At 44.8% G+C, this 17,824-nt stretch overlaps 1 protein-coding gene across 1 annotated transcript; it reads left to right on the top strand.

Annotated features, from left to right (window-relative positions):
* The first annotated feature begins 586 nt into the window (after window positions 1–586).
* LOC106603480 (fibroblast growth factor receptor 4) lies at window positions 587–17,255 on the top strand. Its single transcript, XM_014197230.3, has 16 exons — window positions 587–1,334; window positions 3,499–3,696; window positions 6,459–6,794; window positions 7,005–7,058; window positions 7,601–7,864; window positions 8,034–8,290; window positions 8,638–8,761; window positions 10,093–10,422; window positions 10,636–10,975; window positions 11,128–11,249; window positions 11,367–11,477; window positions 11,667–11,857; window positions 12,783–12,905; window positions 13,396–13,604; window positions 14,208–14,313; window positions 14,731–17,255. Exons 2-16 carry the CDS (start codon window positions 3,603–3,605, stop codon window positions 14,905–14,907), a joined length of 2,838 nt encoding a protein of 945 aa, XP_014052705.1. The 5' UTR covers window positions 587–1,334; window positions 3,499–3,602; the 3' UTR covers window positions 14,908–17,255.
* Window positions 17,256–17,824: the final 569 nt, after the last annotated feature.

Here is a 17,824-nt window from a genome sequence, read left to right as displayed (position 1 = left end):
TTGCATGTGTTTCAAAGAACCTTTTATGCCCTATTTGTTTACACACCAATTTAACATGTAATAAATGAAGGAACAATATAAAGCTATGTCACAAAAACAACTTCATTTGCATACATTTGATGAAATGATTAATGAGAAGGACAATTATCCTACCTTTACAGTGATTTGCCAAATATGGGAAATAAATGGGTAAATAACAAATTGGCACATAAGTTAAACTTTTATTCAGGTTATGGTTTTGACTTATATCTCAAGACGAATATATTTAACTAATTTGTTTTTAAAAACCTAAAAGTCTAATAGCCTACGTTTAAAAATAATAATTAATAGTCAAGAGCTAAATCTGCCTGAAATGAGACATTAAACCTAATAGAGCAACAATCTAGAGAAACTGTTTTTTCAATTAAGATCTTGGATTTGGGGTAAATGGAGTGGAGGCGGCAGAGATCTTGGTTTATTATTTGTCACCGAGGGGGCAGCCTCAGAGGGGATTTGTTTTGGGGGTGGGGGTTACAGAATCTTACCCCCTCCTCCCTCTTCTCGCTCGTTTTAGTCCATTGTTGTGACTCTTGCGCTCACAGAGCAGTGTAGTCGGATCGGCAGCGAGACGCAGCAGTAAGCTACCCCGCTACATTACCAGAGTGGCTAGCTAGCCTAATTGAGATTTAGCTCGCTTTTAAATGTACTGCGTTCTGTTGAGACCAACTAATTAATGCACGGACTCTGAGCTAGTGAAGCGCAAACCACGGTGCTCAAAGATTGACCAACATCTGCTCTATTATTGAAGCGCTGTAGCCGAATAATGTATCCACATTGACTGAGAAAGGAGCGATATAAGGGACTACACCGAGAACATCGGAGTTTTATCTGTTTCTATTTGCAGCAACCAACACGGATCTTGTTTCTTCCAATCGCAAGAGGGGAAATGTGAATTGAGCAGCAAGTTGCCCGACGTCTCTCCTTATGGATTTAGCACTTTCTGCCGCATGAACCCGAAATAAGGAGCCAGGCGCGCAAGCCTCATTCTGCTGTGAGAACACAATTGGGTCAGGGTGAAGTGGACTTTGCGCCCCAGTTCCAAGGATCAGCGCTAGCTCCTTCCCTGCCTGCTCCACACCGGTAGCTGTCCTTCATGTTATGGTTGTTTTGATGGATGTATAAGTGTCTCCAAGGTTTTCACCGGGACCCACATTAAAGCCAATCACCAAAAGACTTTAAAAGGAGAAAGAAACCGAAGCCCAATATTCATCTCGATCGAATGGAACTTGGATATTCTGGTGCCTAATAGACTTTATCAAGGATTGATTATTAAGAGCAAAGACCGACAAAAAAAGGTAATACGATTTCCTTGGACCCGCGAAGTTGCATAATTATTTCCTAGCTGTATGTTTCATTGCCAAATTGATTTCAACTCCACACATTGTACTAGTCCATGAATAACCTTTCTTGCAAAGAGTTCCATGGTTGGTTATGTTATTATTATATATTTTTTTAAACATTAGGCCTATATTAGCCTATATTAGACAATGTGATTCGGTTAGTCTAAAGCAAGAGATTTAATGAAATGCATGATAATACAGCTATACTTCTGTTCTTATAATGTATTTTTGACATAGCAAAATCCCCTTCAATTTCAGAGTTTGCTCACAAGTGAATGAGAGATTGCTGAATGTGGCAGTATCTGTGCAGTAAAAAGTTACATTGTTTTCACTGTCATATCGATTTGATTGACTTTGGGAGCGTGTGAAACAGACGCGCACAAACATGACATGATGTTGTTGTGTTTTCTCCCCCAATAGTTTATGCGATAAACCAACTGGACACTTTATATTGGTTATATCAGTTAGGCTACAAAGATAGGCTTATAGGCAATAATTGTAACGCGCCTTGAGAAACCGATTTAAGCTATAGCGAATTTCTCACGATGATCATCTAGTTAAAATGTTACAGAAATAGTTGTTGGAAGGTAAAGGAGCAGAAGACATCGTTTGATTTATGACAACAGCATTGTAACGGCTAAAGCGAATAAATGAACGCAAACAAATGAACCGGTTGTGTAGATCCTTCACGACATTGAAGGCATGTTTATCTTTCACTTGGTGCTTTTGTTATAAACACAGACAAGCCGCTGCGCAACTTTAACTAGTTTATTTCATGGCAAGATTAGCCTTCACGTGACCACATCGCGATGAACTCACCTTTCTCTTCGCTGAGGATAAACGCGCCGTAAATAAGACCGCATATAAAAATGCCCCCCCCCCCCCCCCTCCAGTTCTAAATGGAGAAAGAATAGGCTATAGTTCATTCACGGGATAGTTATTAAACTGTGTGCGCCATAGCGGCACGCACATGGTATGCATGGAACACTCCAGGACTGGCGCCTGTGCACAGTTGGCCCGGCTCGGTTCGGTTGGCGTCATGGCACCTGGACAAAAATAATCACGCAGCTCAGTCTTGTTCCTGTTGCCAACTGTGGTCCCCTGTCTCGCGATTATAAAAAATAAACATATTTCCATCAAATCAAAATGTTTTTTTTTGTACTCATAAGAACAGTCTGCTCTAAAAATAGCTTAATGTTGAATAAATCCTTACTAGATTATTTCAACCTGGACTCAGTGGCAGACGTAACATAGTAAAAATAGATCTGTCTCCCTCCATTTAGTATGATACAGTATGTTACATCTTGTATGGTATGAAGACTAGTAATTTGTGGATGTCCAGCATCCATTTCGTATGATATGAATTACAGTTTGTATGATGTAATACATATGATAGGTTACGAATTACAATTTGTTGTGGCTAACGTTAGCTAGGTGGCTGGCATTATCTAGGCTAGGGGTTAGGGAAAGGGTTAGCTAACATGCTAAGTAGATAAAATGCTAAAGTTATCCGTGATGTGATTCAAACACTCAACCTTTGGGTTGCTAGACCAACCTCCCTCCTTTAGTTATTGTTTTAAGTAACATTTTGTCTTATGTAACCATACCAAACTTAACATATCATACTCATTTGAGTGTCACATGTTTACTTTTACTATGTTATATAAATGTTATGCCTAGTCTTTGAGGCAGGCTGATTATTTAGGGGGCTCGGGGAAAAATAACATATGTAGGCTTATTTTTCTTCTCTGTTCTGGCCTGTCTGTTGTGTTGAGTGTGCCTGTGAATTTGCTATTGTTGCTCCCCGATAGCTTCCTGGCAAGTCTCAAGTGTTTTCATAGTAACGGCCCATTATCCAGACAGGCTGTGCACCTTTCTTCCAGCCGCACATTCACACCCTTTAGTTATTCATGATGCAGGGGACAATGTGCTTTAATGACTGGACAGTCAGGACACCAGTTTAATAAGAATACAAGGCCAGTCTAAAAGAGTCTCTTTCAATTACTACCTATTCACAAGGCTATATCCCACAAACAATTTCAGTGCTACTTACTGAAATCACATGCTACAATTTTAATTAATGACTGACTGACTGTCTGACTCTGTGTTGTCCTTCCAGGTCCGGTTTTTGGTGTGTGTGTTGAGTTTGCCAATGCCCGGAATCGGTGTGTGAGGACAGGGTTAGCCCCCCTTCATTATTTTGCTATCACACACACCTGCAAGATGGTGAATGTCTATACGGTTTGCATCGTCATACTCTGTCTGACTGTTGGACTCTTGACCAAAGCCATCGGGCCAGAAGACGGAAAAACAAAAGGTAGGTTTCTAAACATTGCCAAGACTGTTGTTCTTATATGTTATTTCTCCTATACTGATGAATGGTCCAAAGCCCTCTGGGGAATGATTTGCTGATGGACCACTGGTTGATTTCTCCCAGAGGGTGGTTTCTCAACTGTGCAGTTTCTTAAAACATCTCTCAAGTCTATACTTCACAGCTTAACGTTTCAAGTGAGGTTGCTCAGTTCTGCTCAGACAAGTAATAAATTAAACCACCAACAAAAGCTTTAAAAATAATAGAAAGGCCATTAAATGAACACTTCCCCCTCACATTTCCATTTTATTCACTGAAAGATCTCATTGAGGAAGGAAAAAAGTGCCCGTAGCTGTACAGTACAGTAACCCTTTGATTCGTTAGGCTGGTCTATTTATAGGAGAGCAGAGAGCCATAGGGAAGGTGTGATCCAGTCGAATTCAAGGTGACAGGAAGGAGAAAGGTTGTAATCATTTTTTTGGGGGGGGGGATGAAAAAAACCTCCCAGTTATTTTGGTGCCGTAAACCATGCTACCCGATCCCTCCAAGACCCTGGGGCTCGGAAGTGTACATTTGTCTGGCCCTTGCCAGCCGAGGGGGTTGGAGGGTAGGAAGGAGAGGAGGAGGAGAGGATGAGGGGGGGGCTTCCATTGATGCTTTACAAACACACGCCTGTCTTCATTTATTACCTGCCACAGCCATCCATTTTGCTATAAGTATTGTTATGATGTGTGCAGATTGGCTACAGGCTCGGTAAATTGCAGCCCTCCAGGCTCACAGGAGCTGGGGTCTTTTTTAAGCCCCTATACTGATCGCTATCAGGAAAGGAGGAAGCTCTACTCTAGTCTAGGGTTTATTTACAAAACGTTGATAAACTTCCTTGCATTATTCACAGCTGTTTAGTGTCCAAGCACAGTAAATAACTTCCAAAAGATTCAAATACAATTCACTGATGAAAAAACCCTTGGCTACCACAGCAGTGTGAGTGGTAAGACAGAGAGAGGGGACTGTGTAAGGTGAACCCTGGTAGTTTTTCAATGGGCCTGTTTGTTAAGACTCCGTGGAAAAGCTGACTCCCGCCGTGGAGAATGCAGCACTACAATGCAGCACTAAATCCCTGCCAGAAAACATTTGACAAAGGTAATAATTCAGCACTGCAACACCATCCAGGAAAGTTCCTGTTACGAACCAGAAAAAAAAGAGAGAATGAGAGAGAGAGAACAGAGGTAGCCGTGAACTCTTTAAGTGTGGCTGCAGGATGAACTTTGTGATATTTTTCTGGCAGAGGAGGAGTGAAATGTATGCCACACACATAGTTCCGGAGCACAGGCATCAGTGTGCTAATGTAGAACAGAGCTGCTCACCCTCAGGCTTTGACTGGGATTTACTGAGGAATATATCCCCTCCAGATATGACATAGATCAAAATGAATTGGCATGTAGGATACTTTGCATTTTAACTGGTTAATCACTGGTCTGTCCTAATGTGTTGTAAGCAACGTGGGTACAATATTATCGCTCACTGTTCAGACAGAGTCAGTATATTACTGATAATATTGCATTATGGCAGTTGGTTCTCAGCATATACTTTGTGGTGAAAGGACACTAATGTAGAAGACTTACATTGCCAAATGTGCCACCCAGAAAATAAACAAACCATAGCATACCATAGATTCACCCCTAAAGGAACTCTAGTCATGAAAGAGGCGAGTGCATCTGATGGCCAAATGGTCAAACCCAGCGCAGTTCCCCCAGCCAGTCGAGTCACACCAGTCAAATGTTTTGTGTTGTGTTGTGTTTGTCCCCTCGACCCTTGGTGACTATTCACACTCAGCTGTGAGTTCAAATGAAGGCCACGGGCCTCTCCAAGTCCTCACAAGTTCATTAGCATGGCTCAGTGTACTTGGTGGGAAACGTTGCCTTTCCAGGCATAATAGAAAGCGGCACTTTTAAAGTTGCCACAGCTTTTTATACTATGTTGCAAAGTAAATTCACTGTGTGTGATGGGATGGTAAACGAATGGCTAGATGGGTCAATCTCATAGTCAAGTGAATGGGAGTTTTTTAATGGACAAGGACCATATAACATATACTTATTACAGTGTAATAGAACTGTATTTTTTGTTGTTGCTAATTTGAGTTGAATTCAACCAACCATACAAATGATGCGGATAAACGTGGCAATTCAAGAACACGTTTTTTTTAAATCCAAAGCTCAAGTCTTGAGGTTTTAATAAGCGATACCTCTTAAAGCATAATCATGGTATTATGCATTGGCTCTCCAAATTGAGCATTACAGAGTGAACAGGGTCGTGTTGTTCTCTCACCATTAACTTGGTGGCCTAGCTCTCCCCTGTGTATTCCTCCTCCTCCTCTACCTCTGCATGGCTCGTGGAGCAGTTAGGGAGAGCAGCTCCTCAAGCAGGGGGAACAGATTGCCTTTTGACTGACTGAGGGGGCTGCAGGAAGTAATCACACAGAAAATTGGCCTGGAATTGCACTTTTCAGCGTTTTGACTGAGCGGGTACATCGTATATGGCTGAACGAGCGGAGGCCAGGGGAGCACTTATCGTGACACATTAGCCCCCAGTTTATCAGTGCACTCCATCACCCACCAACCAACCAACCCACATTCAAACACAAGCATGCTGAGAAATGCAAGAAACACATACTTCTATGGAAGCGTTTAGATGTAAACTGAAACCTAGGGAGTTTTTCTCTTTTTTTATTATTCTCACGATTCCTCTCCTCTCTCGTTCTCTCTGTACAGATCTGAGAGTGCCTCGGCCACTCATCCTGCCTCATTACCCGGAGAACGCTACAGCGGTTGTAGGGGGACAGGTGAAGCTGCTGTGTAAGGTCCACCGGCCGGCCTTCACCAAGGTTCAGTGGCTGAAGAGAGACGGTGATCGCCTGGGAGCCGAGGGCCAGCCACATCTTAGAGTTCTGACGGCACTCCAGAGCAACATATCCAAAGTGAACTCTCTGTCTCTGAGCAACGTTTCTCTGGAGGATACTGGGGAGTACATCTGTATGGCTGAGACCACCACACAAGCTGGACACCAGCTTCAGTCCATGCAGTCTGCCTGGCTACAGGTTCTACCAGGTAAACCAGAGTTTATTAATCAGGCTATGGGATGCTTCTCACATAGAATTAGGAATTAGAATACATAATTGAATAGGATCTCTAGGGCTTTCCATTCAGTGTAGCCTTGTGTTTTACAGTCAATTATATCCTGATAGTAATTGATGACTAACAACAATAACTAGTTGGAAGTCAATGTATATTCATCTCATACCTTGTCTTTCCTGTTAGGGACCCTGATCTCTCGTTCCCTGGACCAAAGTACGGCCATTGAAGTCCCAGCAGGTAATGGCCATTGAACTGCCTCTATCCCAGTGGGGTAGAGAGAACAGAGAGGAGTATGAATGAGGATGACAGGGGCCATCTGTGTTACTGAGAGGCTGTTTGGTGGGCTGAAACGGGGCTTTCTCTCCGAGCCTGCCTCTTAGACCGCCACTGAACCATTGCCACCCCATCGATTTGTTTGTGAAGGCCCATCCGGGTGTCACGCTACAACACGTTCATTAGCTTCATCCTTTTTATCTTTCTTTCTTTTCTCTTTTATTTTTTCGGGTAGCTAGCTTGCTCTCACTCCCACAATGATCTATGCTGAACAAAACAAGGAGCAGAGAGAGGTGGAGAGGCCTCCGGTCGCCATGGGAAAAAAAATGTTATATGTGTCGGGTGGGTCAGGGGGATAATGTGGGCGAGAATTGAAAGGTCATAATTGAGGGAATGGCCACTCTTTTTAAAACGAGATGTGCCCACTGATTGTAATGTGTGTGTACGTGTCTTTTAGCGTATGTCAATACTCACGTGTTTGTTTTGTCTCGCCATTGTCCCTGCAGTTGTCCTGGATGACCTTGGTGAGGAAACCAATGAGCACCTGCTCCTGGAACCGGGTGATGTCCTCAAGCTGCGCTGTGACACCAACCGACCAGGGGGCGTGTACTGGTACAAAGAGTGGACCCGGGTGCTGCACACCGCCCGCATCCAGATCCGCGGGGGCATTATGGAGATCACGGACGTGACGTACGAGGATTCTGGGGTGTATGTGTGTGTCCTCCGGGGAACCAAGGAGCCCCTGAGGAACTTCACCATCACTGTAGCAGGTGAGGTCTGGATCTAGAGAAATAAGATCTGAGCCTTAGAGATACATGTAGAATCCAATCTAGTTTTAGGTTCTATTGATCCATTTTTATGTTCTAAGTTCACCCTTTCTGAATGATCAGTTATGATAAAGTTATTAACTCTTTTCATGTCTTTACGCTACTCTCTCAGACTCACTGGGCTCAGGTAATGATGATGAGGACAATGGTCTAGAAGACACGTCAGCTGAGATAGATAATGACCAGGTCTACTTCACAAGAGGTCCCTACTGGACCCACACCCAGCGCATGGAGAAGAAGCTGTACGCAGTGCCGGCAGGGAACACGGTCAAGTTCCGCTGCCCAGCAATGGGCAGCCCTCTGCCCTTCATCCGCTGGCTGAAGAACGGACACGAGTTCAGGGGAGAGCACCGCATTGGAGGCATCAAGGTGAGATAGTGACCAACCTGGAAGCAAAGTCAGAAAGAGAGTGGCTAAGGTGGGGAAGAGAAGGAGGGTCAAGGAGGGAGGGGGAGAAAGACGGTGGATCGCGGTTTTCTTTATTAGTGTATAACCTCCACATACTTTGGCCTCAACCCTGGTACCTGACATTTAGTCTCAATAGGGAAGTAACACATTGTGAATCTATTTAAACTGGATCCATCAACAACAAGTTACCATAGAGACAGACAAGCACTTCCAAAGGACAAGCCCATATAACTTGTATCCATAGGAACGGTCCAACACACAACGTATAGACCACCCATTTCTAACGTGTCCGTTTTGTACATTTATAGTTGAGACACCAGCACTGGAGCCTGGTGATGGAGAGTGTGGTGCCTTCAGACCGTGGGAACTACACCTGTCTGGTGGAGAACAAATACGGCTCCATCACACACAGCTACCTTCTGGACGTGCTGGGTAAGAACACACACTCACCCACTTCACAACAAAAACCTCTCTTCACCTACCCAACAATAGTCTGCTGTTTGCTCATCTGACATTCAACTCCCAAAGCTGGGAGTGATAGTATGGGAAATTAGCAAAAGTAATTCCCTCCACCATCCTCTAATTCAACCAAATTCCGTCAAACTTAACACAAGCCCTTTCCGTCTGCCTCTCCATAATGACTGAAAGTAAAGTTGCCATAAACTCATTATAAAGTCTGCACAGCTAGTCAAAGCTCCATGGTGTGTGCAGTACTATACGGTATTGTCACCACCCTCCTACACCCATCACCACCCCACTCTAGACATCTAGACACAGGCCCGTCTCCCCGCGGAGCCACTGCCGACCCATGATACTTAGCACATGTCAGACCTAATTACTGTCACATCCCAGCTCTCTCCCCGCTCTGCCCCAGCGGCATCTCACTAGACACAGAAAAACACAGAGGTTCTAAAGCCCACCTCAGACAGAGGGAGGAAAGAGTCGAGGAGGGAGCCGCCAGAGAGGCTGGGCCCACGGGGGCGCCACGATTCAACCAGCACCCGCCCCGGGGCTTTAGAAGTCCACCGGGATGTTTTATGATAGAGAGAGAGACACAGAGGCAGTAAATATCGGGGGAAAAGAGGGGGGGTTGGCGTCAGCCGTGGCAGGGAGAGGAGAGAGAGAGTCCCCCTGAACTGTGACTGGCCAGTTGGTTTCGCCGGCTTGGCAGTCCGGCGTGGGGTCAACTACCGTCTCCAGAAGCATGCGAGGGGGAAAAGAGCATGCACAGAGAGAGAGAGAGAGAGAGAGAGAGAGAGAGAGAGAGAGAGAGAGAGAGAGAGATAGAGAGAGAGATAGAGAGACTTCAAGGCTGGCCTGGCTAGAAAAGAAAGCTGCTAATGAAACCAATTAGTGAGACTGACTGAGTATGGCTGGCGTTGGTTGTGAGAGACGCTGCCTGCTTATCGGTCCCTTCCCCTTTGGCGATGCTGTGCTGCACTGCGATCAGTCAGATTAACACTGGTCATTACCACTGGCCTTTCTCTCCATGCCTCTGAAACGCCACATGTAGAAAACTAAAATACTGTTATTTTAGATTAGTATTTACTTCAATGGCTAGGGTATTTCAGACATTTCAGAGTACTTCTGGCAGTTCAGTCAGCGATGTGCTCCTTTGAACAGAGGAATTTCCCGCTCGCTGTCTCCCTGGCTGAACTTTGAACTCTTCCCCCAGTCAAGGGGAATCCTCAATGCCCTCTGAAGTCTAACACTTTCTCTCTGTATTTCACTCTCCCTCCCCCTACCTCGCTCTCTGTTTTCAGAGCGCTCCCCACACAGGCCTATCCTGCAAGCTGGTCTGCCAGCCAACACTACAGCGGTGGTGGGCACTGATGTCCAGTTCTTCTGTAAAGTCTACAGCGATGCCCAGCCTCACATCCAGTGGCTGAAACACATTGAGAGAAACGGCAGCCGCTACGGCCCAGACGGGACTCCTTACGTTCAGATACTGAAGACAGGCAGCCTAAACATGTCGGAGGTGGAAGTTCTCTACCTAACTAATGTGACCAGGGAGGATGCTGGAGAGTACACCTGTCTGGCTGGAAACTCCATCGGCTACTCCTACCAGTCTGCCTGGCTCACAGTCCTCTCAGGTACGTTTATTACTCAAATAATAGTATGGTAACATATGGCCAAAGGAAGGAATCTAGAAGAGTTCCGAAGAAATGGTCCCTTGTGTTTTGGGTCAACATACTACAGGTCTTTTTGTATCGTCAAAGGAGTTCAGAAGGAATTGTCACTTGAGCTTGAGACAGTCAGTCTCTAACCAATCCTCTTATTTCCTTCTCATTGTCTTCTTCTCACAGAAGAGGACGTGGCTGACGAGGTGGACTTAATGGAGACCAAGTACACTGACATCATCATCTACGCGTCTGGCTTCCTGGCTCTGGTCATGGCCATCGTGATTGTGGTGCTGTGTCGCATGCAGGTCAACCCAAGCAGAGAACCCTTCGATGTCCTCCCCGTCCAGAAACTCTCCAAGTTCCCCCTCCGCAGACAGTACTCTGTGGATTCCAACTCGTCAGGGAAGTCCAGTGCTTCTCTGATGAGAGTGGCCCGCCTGTCTTCCAGCTGCTCCCCCATGCTGGCTGGAGTCATGGAGTTTGAACTGCCCTACGACCCTGACTGGGAGTTTCACAGGGAGAAGTAAGTCCTGCTTTGACTTCCTCATTTGTTAGGGGTTTTGTTGAAGTTCCTTAATGGTCATTGAGTTCCTCCATCTTGAATGTGTGTTTTGGTTTCTGTTGAGTTCCATGTATCTTCACTGTACTGACCATCATTGTCCTTCCTCTTTCCAGTCTGACTTTAGGGAAGCCACTGGGTGAGGGCTGCTTCGGTCAGGTGGTCAGAGCTGAGGCATATGGGATCAACAAGGACCATCAGGAGAACATCTCCACTGTGGCCGTCAAGATGCTGAAAGGTATGAGCTAGGTACCGTCTTCTTAGGAGGAGACTGGACAATGACTAGTATTTACTATTAACTCTATTTCCAGATATGTTCATAAGACGTAAAATGTGTGTCCCTCTCGTTCCCCAGATGATGCCACAGACAAAGACCTGTCAGATCTCATATCTGAAATGGAGCTGATGAAGGTGATGGACAAGCACAAGAACATCATTAACCTCCTGGGGGTGTGCACACAAGAAGGTGAGTTCAGGACAAAAGTTCACAACAGATAATGACAGCCAAAAGTCAAAAGCTACTATCTCACTTTTGCTCCTCACTCATTTGACTCTAGCCCTGCTCATTGAAGTTGCCATTAATGGTGGCCCCATGCCTCCAGTCATCCTCAGTGAGGGTGGACTCAATCACAAACTTTCTCCTCTCCCCCATCAGGTCCTCTGTACGTGCTGGTAGAGTATGCGTCTAAAGGCAGCCTCAGGGAGTACCTGCGGGCCCGACGGCCCCCCGGCATGGACTATACCTTTGATGTGACCAAAGTGCCCGAGGAGCAGCTCACCTTCAAAGACCTCCTGTCCTGTGCCTACCAGGTGGCGCGTGGCATGGAGTACCTGGCCTCCAAAAGGGTGAGTACTATGTCCTAATGGGGTTTGGCCAGCAATTGGGCTTGTATACCCTACCTATATCCTTTGGCTTTCAAATGGATGACTTTGGCCTAAGGGGTTTAGTTATCTCCGTATGTATTCTATCAGGTTTAAAATGTGTACCTGGCCTTCTATAGAATGCCTTTGGCCTGAAGGGGTTTAGCCAACAAGCAAGAGCAAGTTGCAAACCCCTCCCTCCTTCCTTCCCTCCTACCCCCAACACACCCTTCCTCATTCACTATCCTGGTCTCTCTTATCAACACACCATCCTGTCATTCCACAGTGGAGTGGTGGTTGAGCCCTGTTTGCCCCTCCGTTCATCCATCCCTCCGTCCTGCCTGTCGCAGTGGGCTTTGTCCTTTATAGCACTGCCATAAATCTGTTAGCAAACAGGCGCAGAGCTGTGTCTGTGCCCCGGCATCGGGTTTCTGTCTCTGTGGCCTGCTAAGAATGCAGCAGTCTGAAACCACCCCACCATTACGGAGCCCCCGCAAAACCACGGCTTTCTCATTTCCACCAATCCCCAAATACCACGTCTATTTCAAATGAAAACCAAAATAAACTTAATGACATCCATTCAAATCTGGCAGACAGGGATTGTTTTTCGACGAAACCTCCAGATCTATATAAAGTCGACTTAATTTGGTGCGTCTGGTTAAAATTGGACGCTGCGTGTTGACTTAAGACCGGGTCTTTTCATTTTAGAAACTTACAGCGAATAATTTCTTTGTCAATCTTATCTGGTTATACCAGATGACTGCAGAAACAGACAACCGCAATGTAGACCTCGTCACGTAATTGCAATACTTTAATTGTAGGGTATCATTTCACAAGCACTTAACATGAAACTCAAAACAATGTATATCTTCATGTTCAATGACTTTACCCTGGTTTCTCCTCTCTATAGTGCATCCACAGAGACCTTGCTGCCAGAAACGTCCTCGTCACAGAAGACAACGTCATGAAAATCGCAGACTTCGGCCTTGCAAGAGGAGTGCACCAGATCGACTACTACAAGAAAACCACCAACGTGAGTTATCCTATCCTGCTATCCCCCTGACTGGTTCTGCAGCACCTTGTCCCTCTCCTAAACCCAGACATAAGTCCCTGTGCCAGGGCTGTGCTGTTGTGCGTCGTCTGGCTGGCCAGCTTTCAGAACAGCCCCTGCTGGTACATGTCGACACAGCACACTGTCTGCTCTCTGTCTAGTGTCACCCAGTCGGCTTGTGCCTGTTTGCAGCTTTAATGCTCTTAAAGACAGATGTTTGATGTGTGCCCACTGATTGGCAGCCAGCTTAATGGAAGATAATTAGAAAAAGGGGACAAGGAAGGGAAGAGGGGAGTGGGCGAAAGAAAGGGAGGAATGGGGGGAGTGGGCGAAAGAAACGGAGGAATGGGGGGAGTGGGGAAGACTGGATGAAAGGCTAGAACTGGAATGGTGCTTCGGCTCTGGCGTTGTGGCAACCGACTGACTCACTGACTGTCCACCGCTCACTAACCGTGGTTGTTCTGTTTTGCAGGGACGTCTGCCAGTGAAGTGGATGGCACCAGAGGCCTTGTTCGACCGAGTCTACACACACCAGAGTGACGTGTGGTCGTTTGGTGTGCTGATGTGGGAGATCTTCACCCTGGGGGGCTCACCGTACCCCGGTATCCCCGTGGAAGAGCTCTTCAAGTTGCTGAAGGAAGGCCACCGCATGGACAAACCCTCCAACTGCACACACGAACTGTGAGTAGACACACATAAGTGCATACCAAAACTTACCAAACACACACCACAGCGTTCTCCTCACCTAAGCCTTCAACTTGAAGTTGTACATTGATATTTATTACTGTGTTGTGAAAGAAAAAAACAGTGAGTGGACGTGTGCCTTACTTTAGAATATATATTTTGTGTCCTTTCTCCTGTGCTATATTTGGATGTGTGTAAATGTGAAAATGCTAACTAACTAGCCCTGTCTGTCTATGTGTATATACCCTGATACTAACTAGCCCTGTCTGTCTATGTGTATATACCCTGATACTAACTAGCCCTGTCTGTCTATGTGTATATACCCTGATACTAACTAGCCCTGTCTGTCTATGTGTATATACCCTGATACTAACTAGCCCTGTCTGTCTATGTGTATATGCCCTGATACTAACTAGCCCTGTCTGTCTATGTGTATATACCCTGGTACTAACTAGCCCTGTCTGTCTATGTGTATATGCCCTGGTACTAACTAGCCCTGTCTGTCTGTGTGTATATGCCCTGGTACTAACTAGCCCTGTCTGTCTATGTGTATATACCCTGGTACTAACTAGCCCTGTCTGTCTATGTGTATGTGTGCAGCTACATGAAGATGAGGGAGTGCTGGCATGCTGTGCCCACACAACGACCCACCTTCAAACAGCTGGTGGAGGAGCTAGACAGAGTGCTGCTGTCTATCTCTGACGAGGTGGGTGTCTGGATCCCCGTTCACACACAAGCATACGCACACACACACACACACACACACACACACACACACACACACACACACACACACACACACACACACACACACACACACACACACACACACACACACACACACACACACACACACACACACACACAATCTGCTCGCCAGATGTCCTGTTGCAACAGACTGTTCCAGCTATAGTTTAGTTTATTACTGTAAGACACCCTGTAGTTCAAGATTAGAAACCAAATCTCTCTGAGTTTGTACACAGCACAGTCTCAGATAAAATGTCAAACCTACTATACATCACACAACACAAACGTCAAGCTTAAAAATACAATAAAATACACAACAACACAAATGCAAAGTGTTACCAAACTTAACTGTTTCTCTCCTACTTCTTTTTCTTAGTACTTGGACCTGTCGACACCCTTTGAACAGTACTCCCCGTCGTGCGAGGACACCTCCAGTTCTTGCTCCTCGGACAATGACTCTGTCTTTACCCACGATGCCCTGTCCACCGACCCCTGTCTGCTGGGTTACCACGACGTGCATTCTCGGGTAGACCTGAAAACGGCACTGCGGTAGACTGTGGCTCCAACGGGAGTCCTCTGGCTCAAAGGGCATTACCTGGAGAAGTTTGCATTAGAAAACAACCATGTTGCATCAAAAGTGGTACTTGGACTGTCTGCTCTGGGACTGTGCCTAAGAACAGTATCTCAAACCTTGGCACTACAGGACCCTGGTCATCTAAAATGGCTGCCTCTTCTTCTTCTTATCAGGTTTGGGATTTTATAGTAAAAGGACTCTCTTTTGTTTGGGTCTCTACAGAGAGGATCGACAATGGTCTTCTTGTACTCAAACTCATCCGATCTTGTCTCTGAACGTTATCCAAACTGGCCTTTTAAACCAGAAAAATATGTTTTAACAAAAAATATGTTAACACTTTATTTTAAGTGTCCATAATAAACCATTCATAAGGCATTATAAGGCATTTACAAACAGTTTGCTCACATTTTATTACTAATTATTCCTACATTTGTAAATGTTAGTAAGCAAGTTATTCACACATGTATATATATTTCCTTAAACATCCTGTGTTGAATGATTATTCTTTTACCAGGTACCGCTGGAATGTCTACCATCTTTTTGTGAGAAATTACACTGGTCACTCACAACATTTATAAAGTGTTTATAAAGTATAAATAGTGCACACTTTAGATTATGGACTGCAAAAAGACTTTACTCATGATTTGTAAATGGTTTCTAAATGCCTTATAAATGATTTATTGCAGACCCTTTAAAAAAGTGTTTCCAAAAATATTTATTTTGATATAAAAAAAACAGAGAAGCTGATTGTTAAATATAAATCTCTCTGTATATAAGATTATTTTACATTTTGCTATTTAAAATTGTCTTAAATCTCAGGATCTCTTGTATTAAAAAGTTGCTGTAGGGGCAGCAAAGTGCCTGAATTTTTGATTTCCTGTGAATATATTAAAATATACAAATATTTTATGTAAATATCACAAAAAAGACAATTACCTTTTATAAATTATTCTAAATGATACGAAAATGAAGGTGTTCAACTGAGGAGAAGAAAGAAATTATGTATTCAAGTTTTTTAATGGACAAAATGTCCTCGCGATTCTCATTCCATTTCATCAAAACAACCTCAGCCCCGTTTGTACTCTGCTCTGGCCTTCATATGGCATTGAGGCCAGTCGGTCAAAGCCCTCAGGACCCCCAATCCCTTATGCTTTCAATTGTTGCATACATAAACTAACTGTAAGAACAGTATGGTCTGGGCCTTGAAAGAGAAGAATACAATTCAACACAGGACACTGTGGGAATACAGGGGGAGCAGCCCAGCTTCTACTGTCAGTGCTGTATGAAAAGAAAAGGACTGGACCTGCATGTCTGAATGTGAAAGGCCCAGTGTGATTGATTTCAAATGGGAGAATCCTCCTCTTTTGTTTCCCCTCTAACCCTTTAACCAGGCCCAGTGTGTTTGCAGGGGTACAGGCTGAGGCCGGACCTGGACAATAGGCTCTTTGGCAATCCTGATGGGTGTGACTGTGGGGACACTGTGGGGACAGGGAGGGTAGGGTGATCCAGGGGTAGCCTCAGCCCCTCAGCCTGGGCCTGTGTGCAAATGAAGAGTCCCTTATTATGTTAATGCATGGCTCCCACTGATAGCCATCTTTATCCTGCTACCATCTTTAATATACAAATGCTAATTCTGATGCTCTGTTACCACTGGGAAGAACTCTAGAAATGTCCTCCAGGGAATGCAAAAACATTCACCTCAAATCCTATAGATAAGCCTTGCATGTTGCTGTTTCAACAACGCTTCACAATCTAACTGCCCTGGGTTTTTCATTCAGATGACTCAAAAGCATTTTCAGAATAAAGATTCTGATGTCAGTTGAAAGCAAAGCATAATGCTCATACAGTAAAAATAAATAAATAAGAAAAGCTATTCAGGTAGCAGGGCAGTGGGGATGGCTACCTTTTTGTGTACATTGATATCCTTACTGTTGAGGTGTGAGATTTATTTGGTGTGTCATCATTTTTATAAAACAAAACATTCAGCGAATTAGCTACATTTTTTCTTCCTGTAAGGCAGCTATACCAATGCATGACCTCCAACTGAAAACCAAACCATTAGCTTCAGAACAGCCTATTTGAATTTGACTTAGTCCTTCAACATCGACAGTTTTATCACATAGATCTTCAGTGTTGTTATTTTGATTCCCATACTACCCAACGTCAGGATCAACTGCATGACATTCCATTTATGTACTCCCAATACAATTGTAACACTCACAATGTTCTTTAAAAAAAATCCTCAAGATTATTATTTTAGAAATATCTAATTTATTTGTTTTATTGTTTTGTTTTTATATGAAATAAAGTATAATTTAAAATATCAACTTCGTCTCTTTCTGTGGCGATGTGTCATTCGTTTAGAAAGAAGGAGCGAGGAAGAGACAGGAGGCACAGAAAGAGAAAGAATGACAGCAGCTGAATACAGAGAAAGGAAAAGAGAAAATGAGAGCGGGAGACAGACAAGAGAAAGAGAGATGAGGGTTAGGGGTTAAGGGGTAGCGGGAGAGTGCACTCGTGATCACAGAGAACCAGTGCCTTTTAAGTGGCACGCTTAACCCCAGCACACGGCTGGCTTATCTCTCATGTGTAACAAATCATGGCCAGTCAGTCAGAGGAGGACCAGGCAGGGAGCCATCCGGCTTTGTCCTACCCAGGGCAGGGTTCTCTCTGCTGGGCCTGATAGCGGCCTGTGTCTGGGGTTAGAGGCCATCTGATCCAGCTGGGGACAGGGAGATAAGGCCAGAAGGCCAGATATCATTCTGGAGCTGATCTATCTCACCTCCTCACATCTCTACATGCTCAGGATGCCTGGATGAGGGGCGGTGTGTGATATGGGAACCTAAATTCATAAAACCCAATACGCTTAACTCTGGACGTGATACCTGACATTCTC

Source organism: Salmo salar, chromosome 04 (assembly GCF_965601325.2).
Source record: "Salmo salar chromosome 04, fSalSal1, whole genome shotgun sequence".
Classification (NCBI taxonomy): domain Eukaryota; kingdom Metazoa; phylum Chordata; class Actinopteri; order Salmoniformes; family Salmonidae; genus Salmo; species Salmo salar.
This window is presented reverse-complemented; position numbering and strand designations above follow the sequence as displayed.

Coding starts and splice junctions, on each gene's coding strand:
- LOC106603480 (XM_014197230.3), top strand. CDS start 3,603: ATGGTGAATGTCTATACGGTTTGCATCGTCATACTCTGTCTGACTGTT. Junction 7,059..7,600: donor GGCCATTGAAGTCCCAGCAG/GTAATGGCCATT, acceptor TTGTCCCTGCAG/TTGTCCTGGATGACCTTGGT. Junction 11,478..11,666: donor GGGGGTGTGCACACAAGAAG/GTGAGTTCAGGA, acceptor CTCCCCCATCAG/GTCCTCTGTACGTGCTGGTA.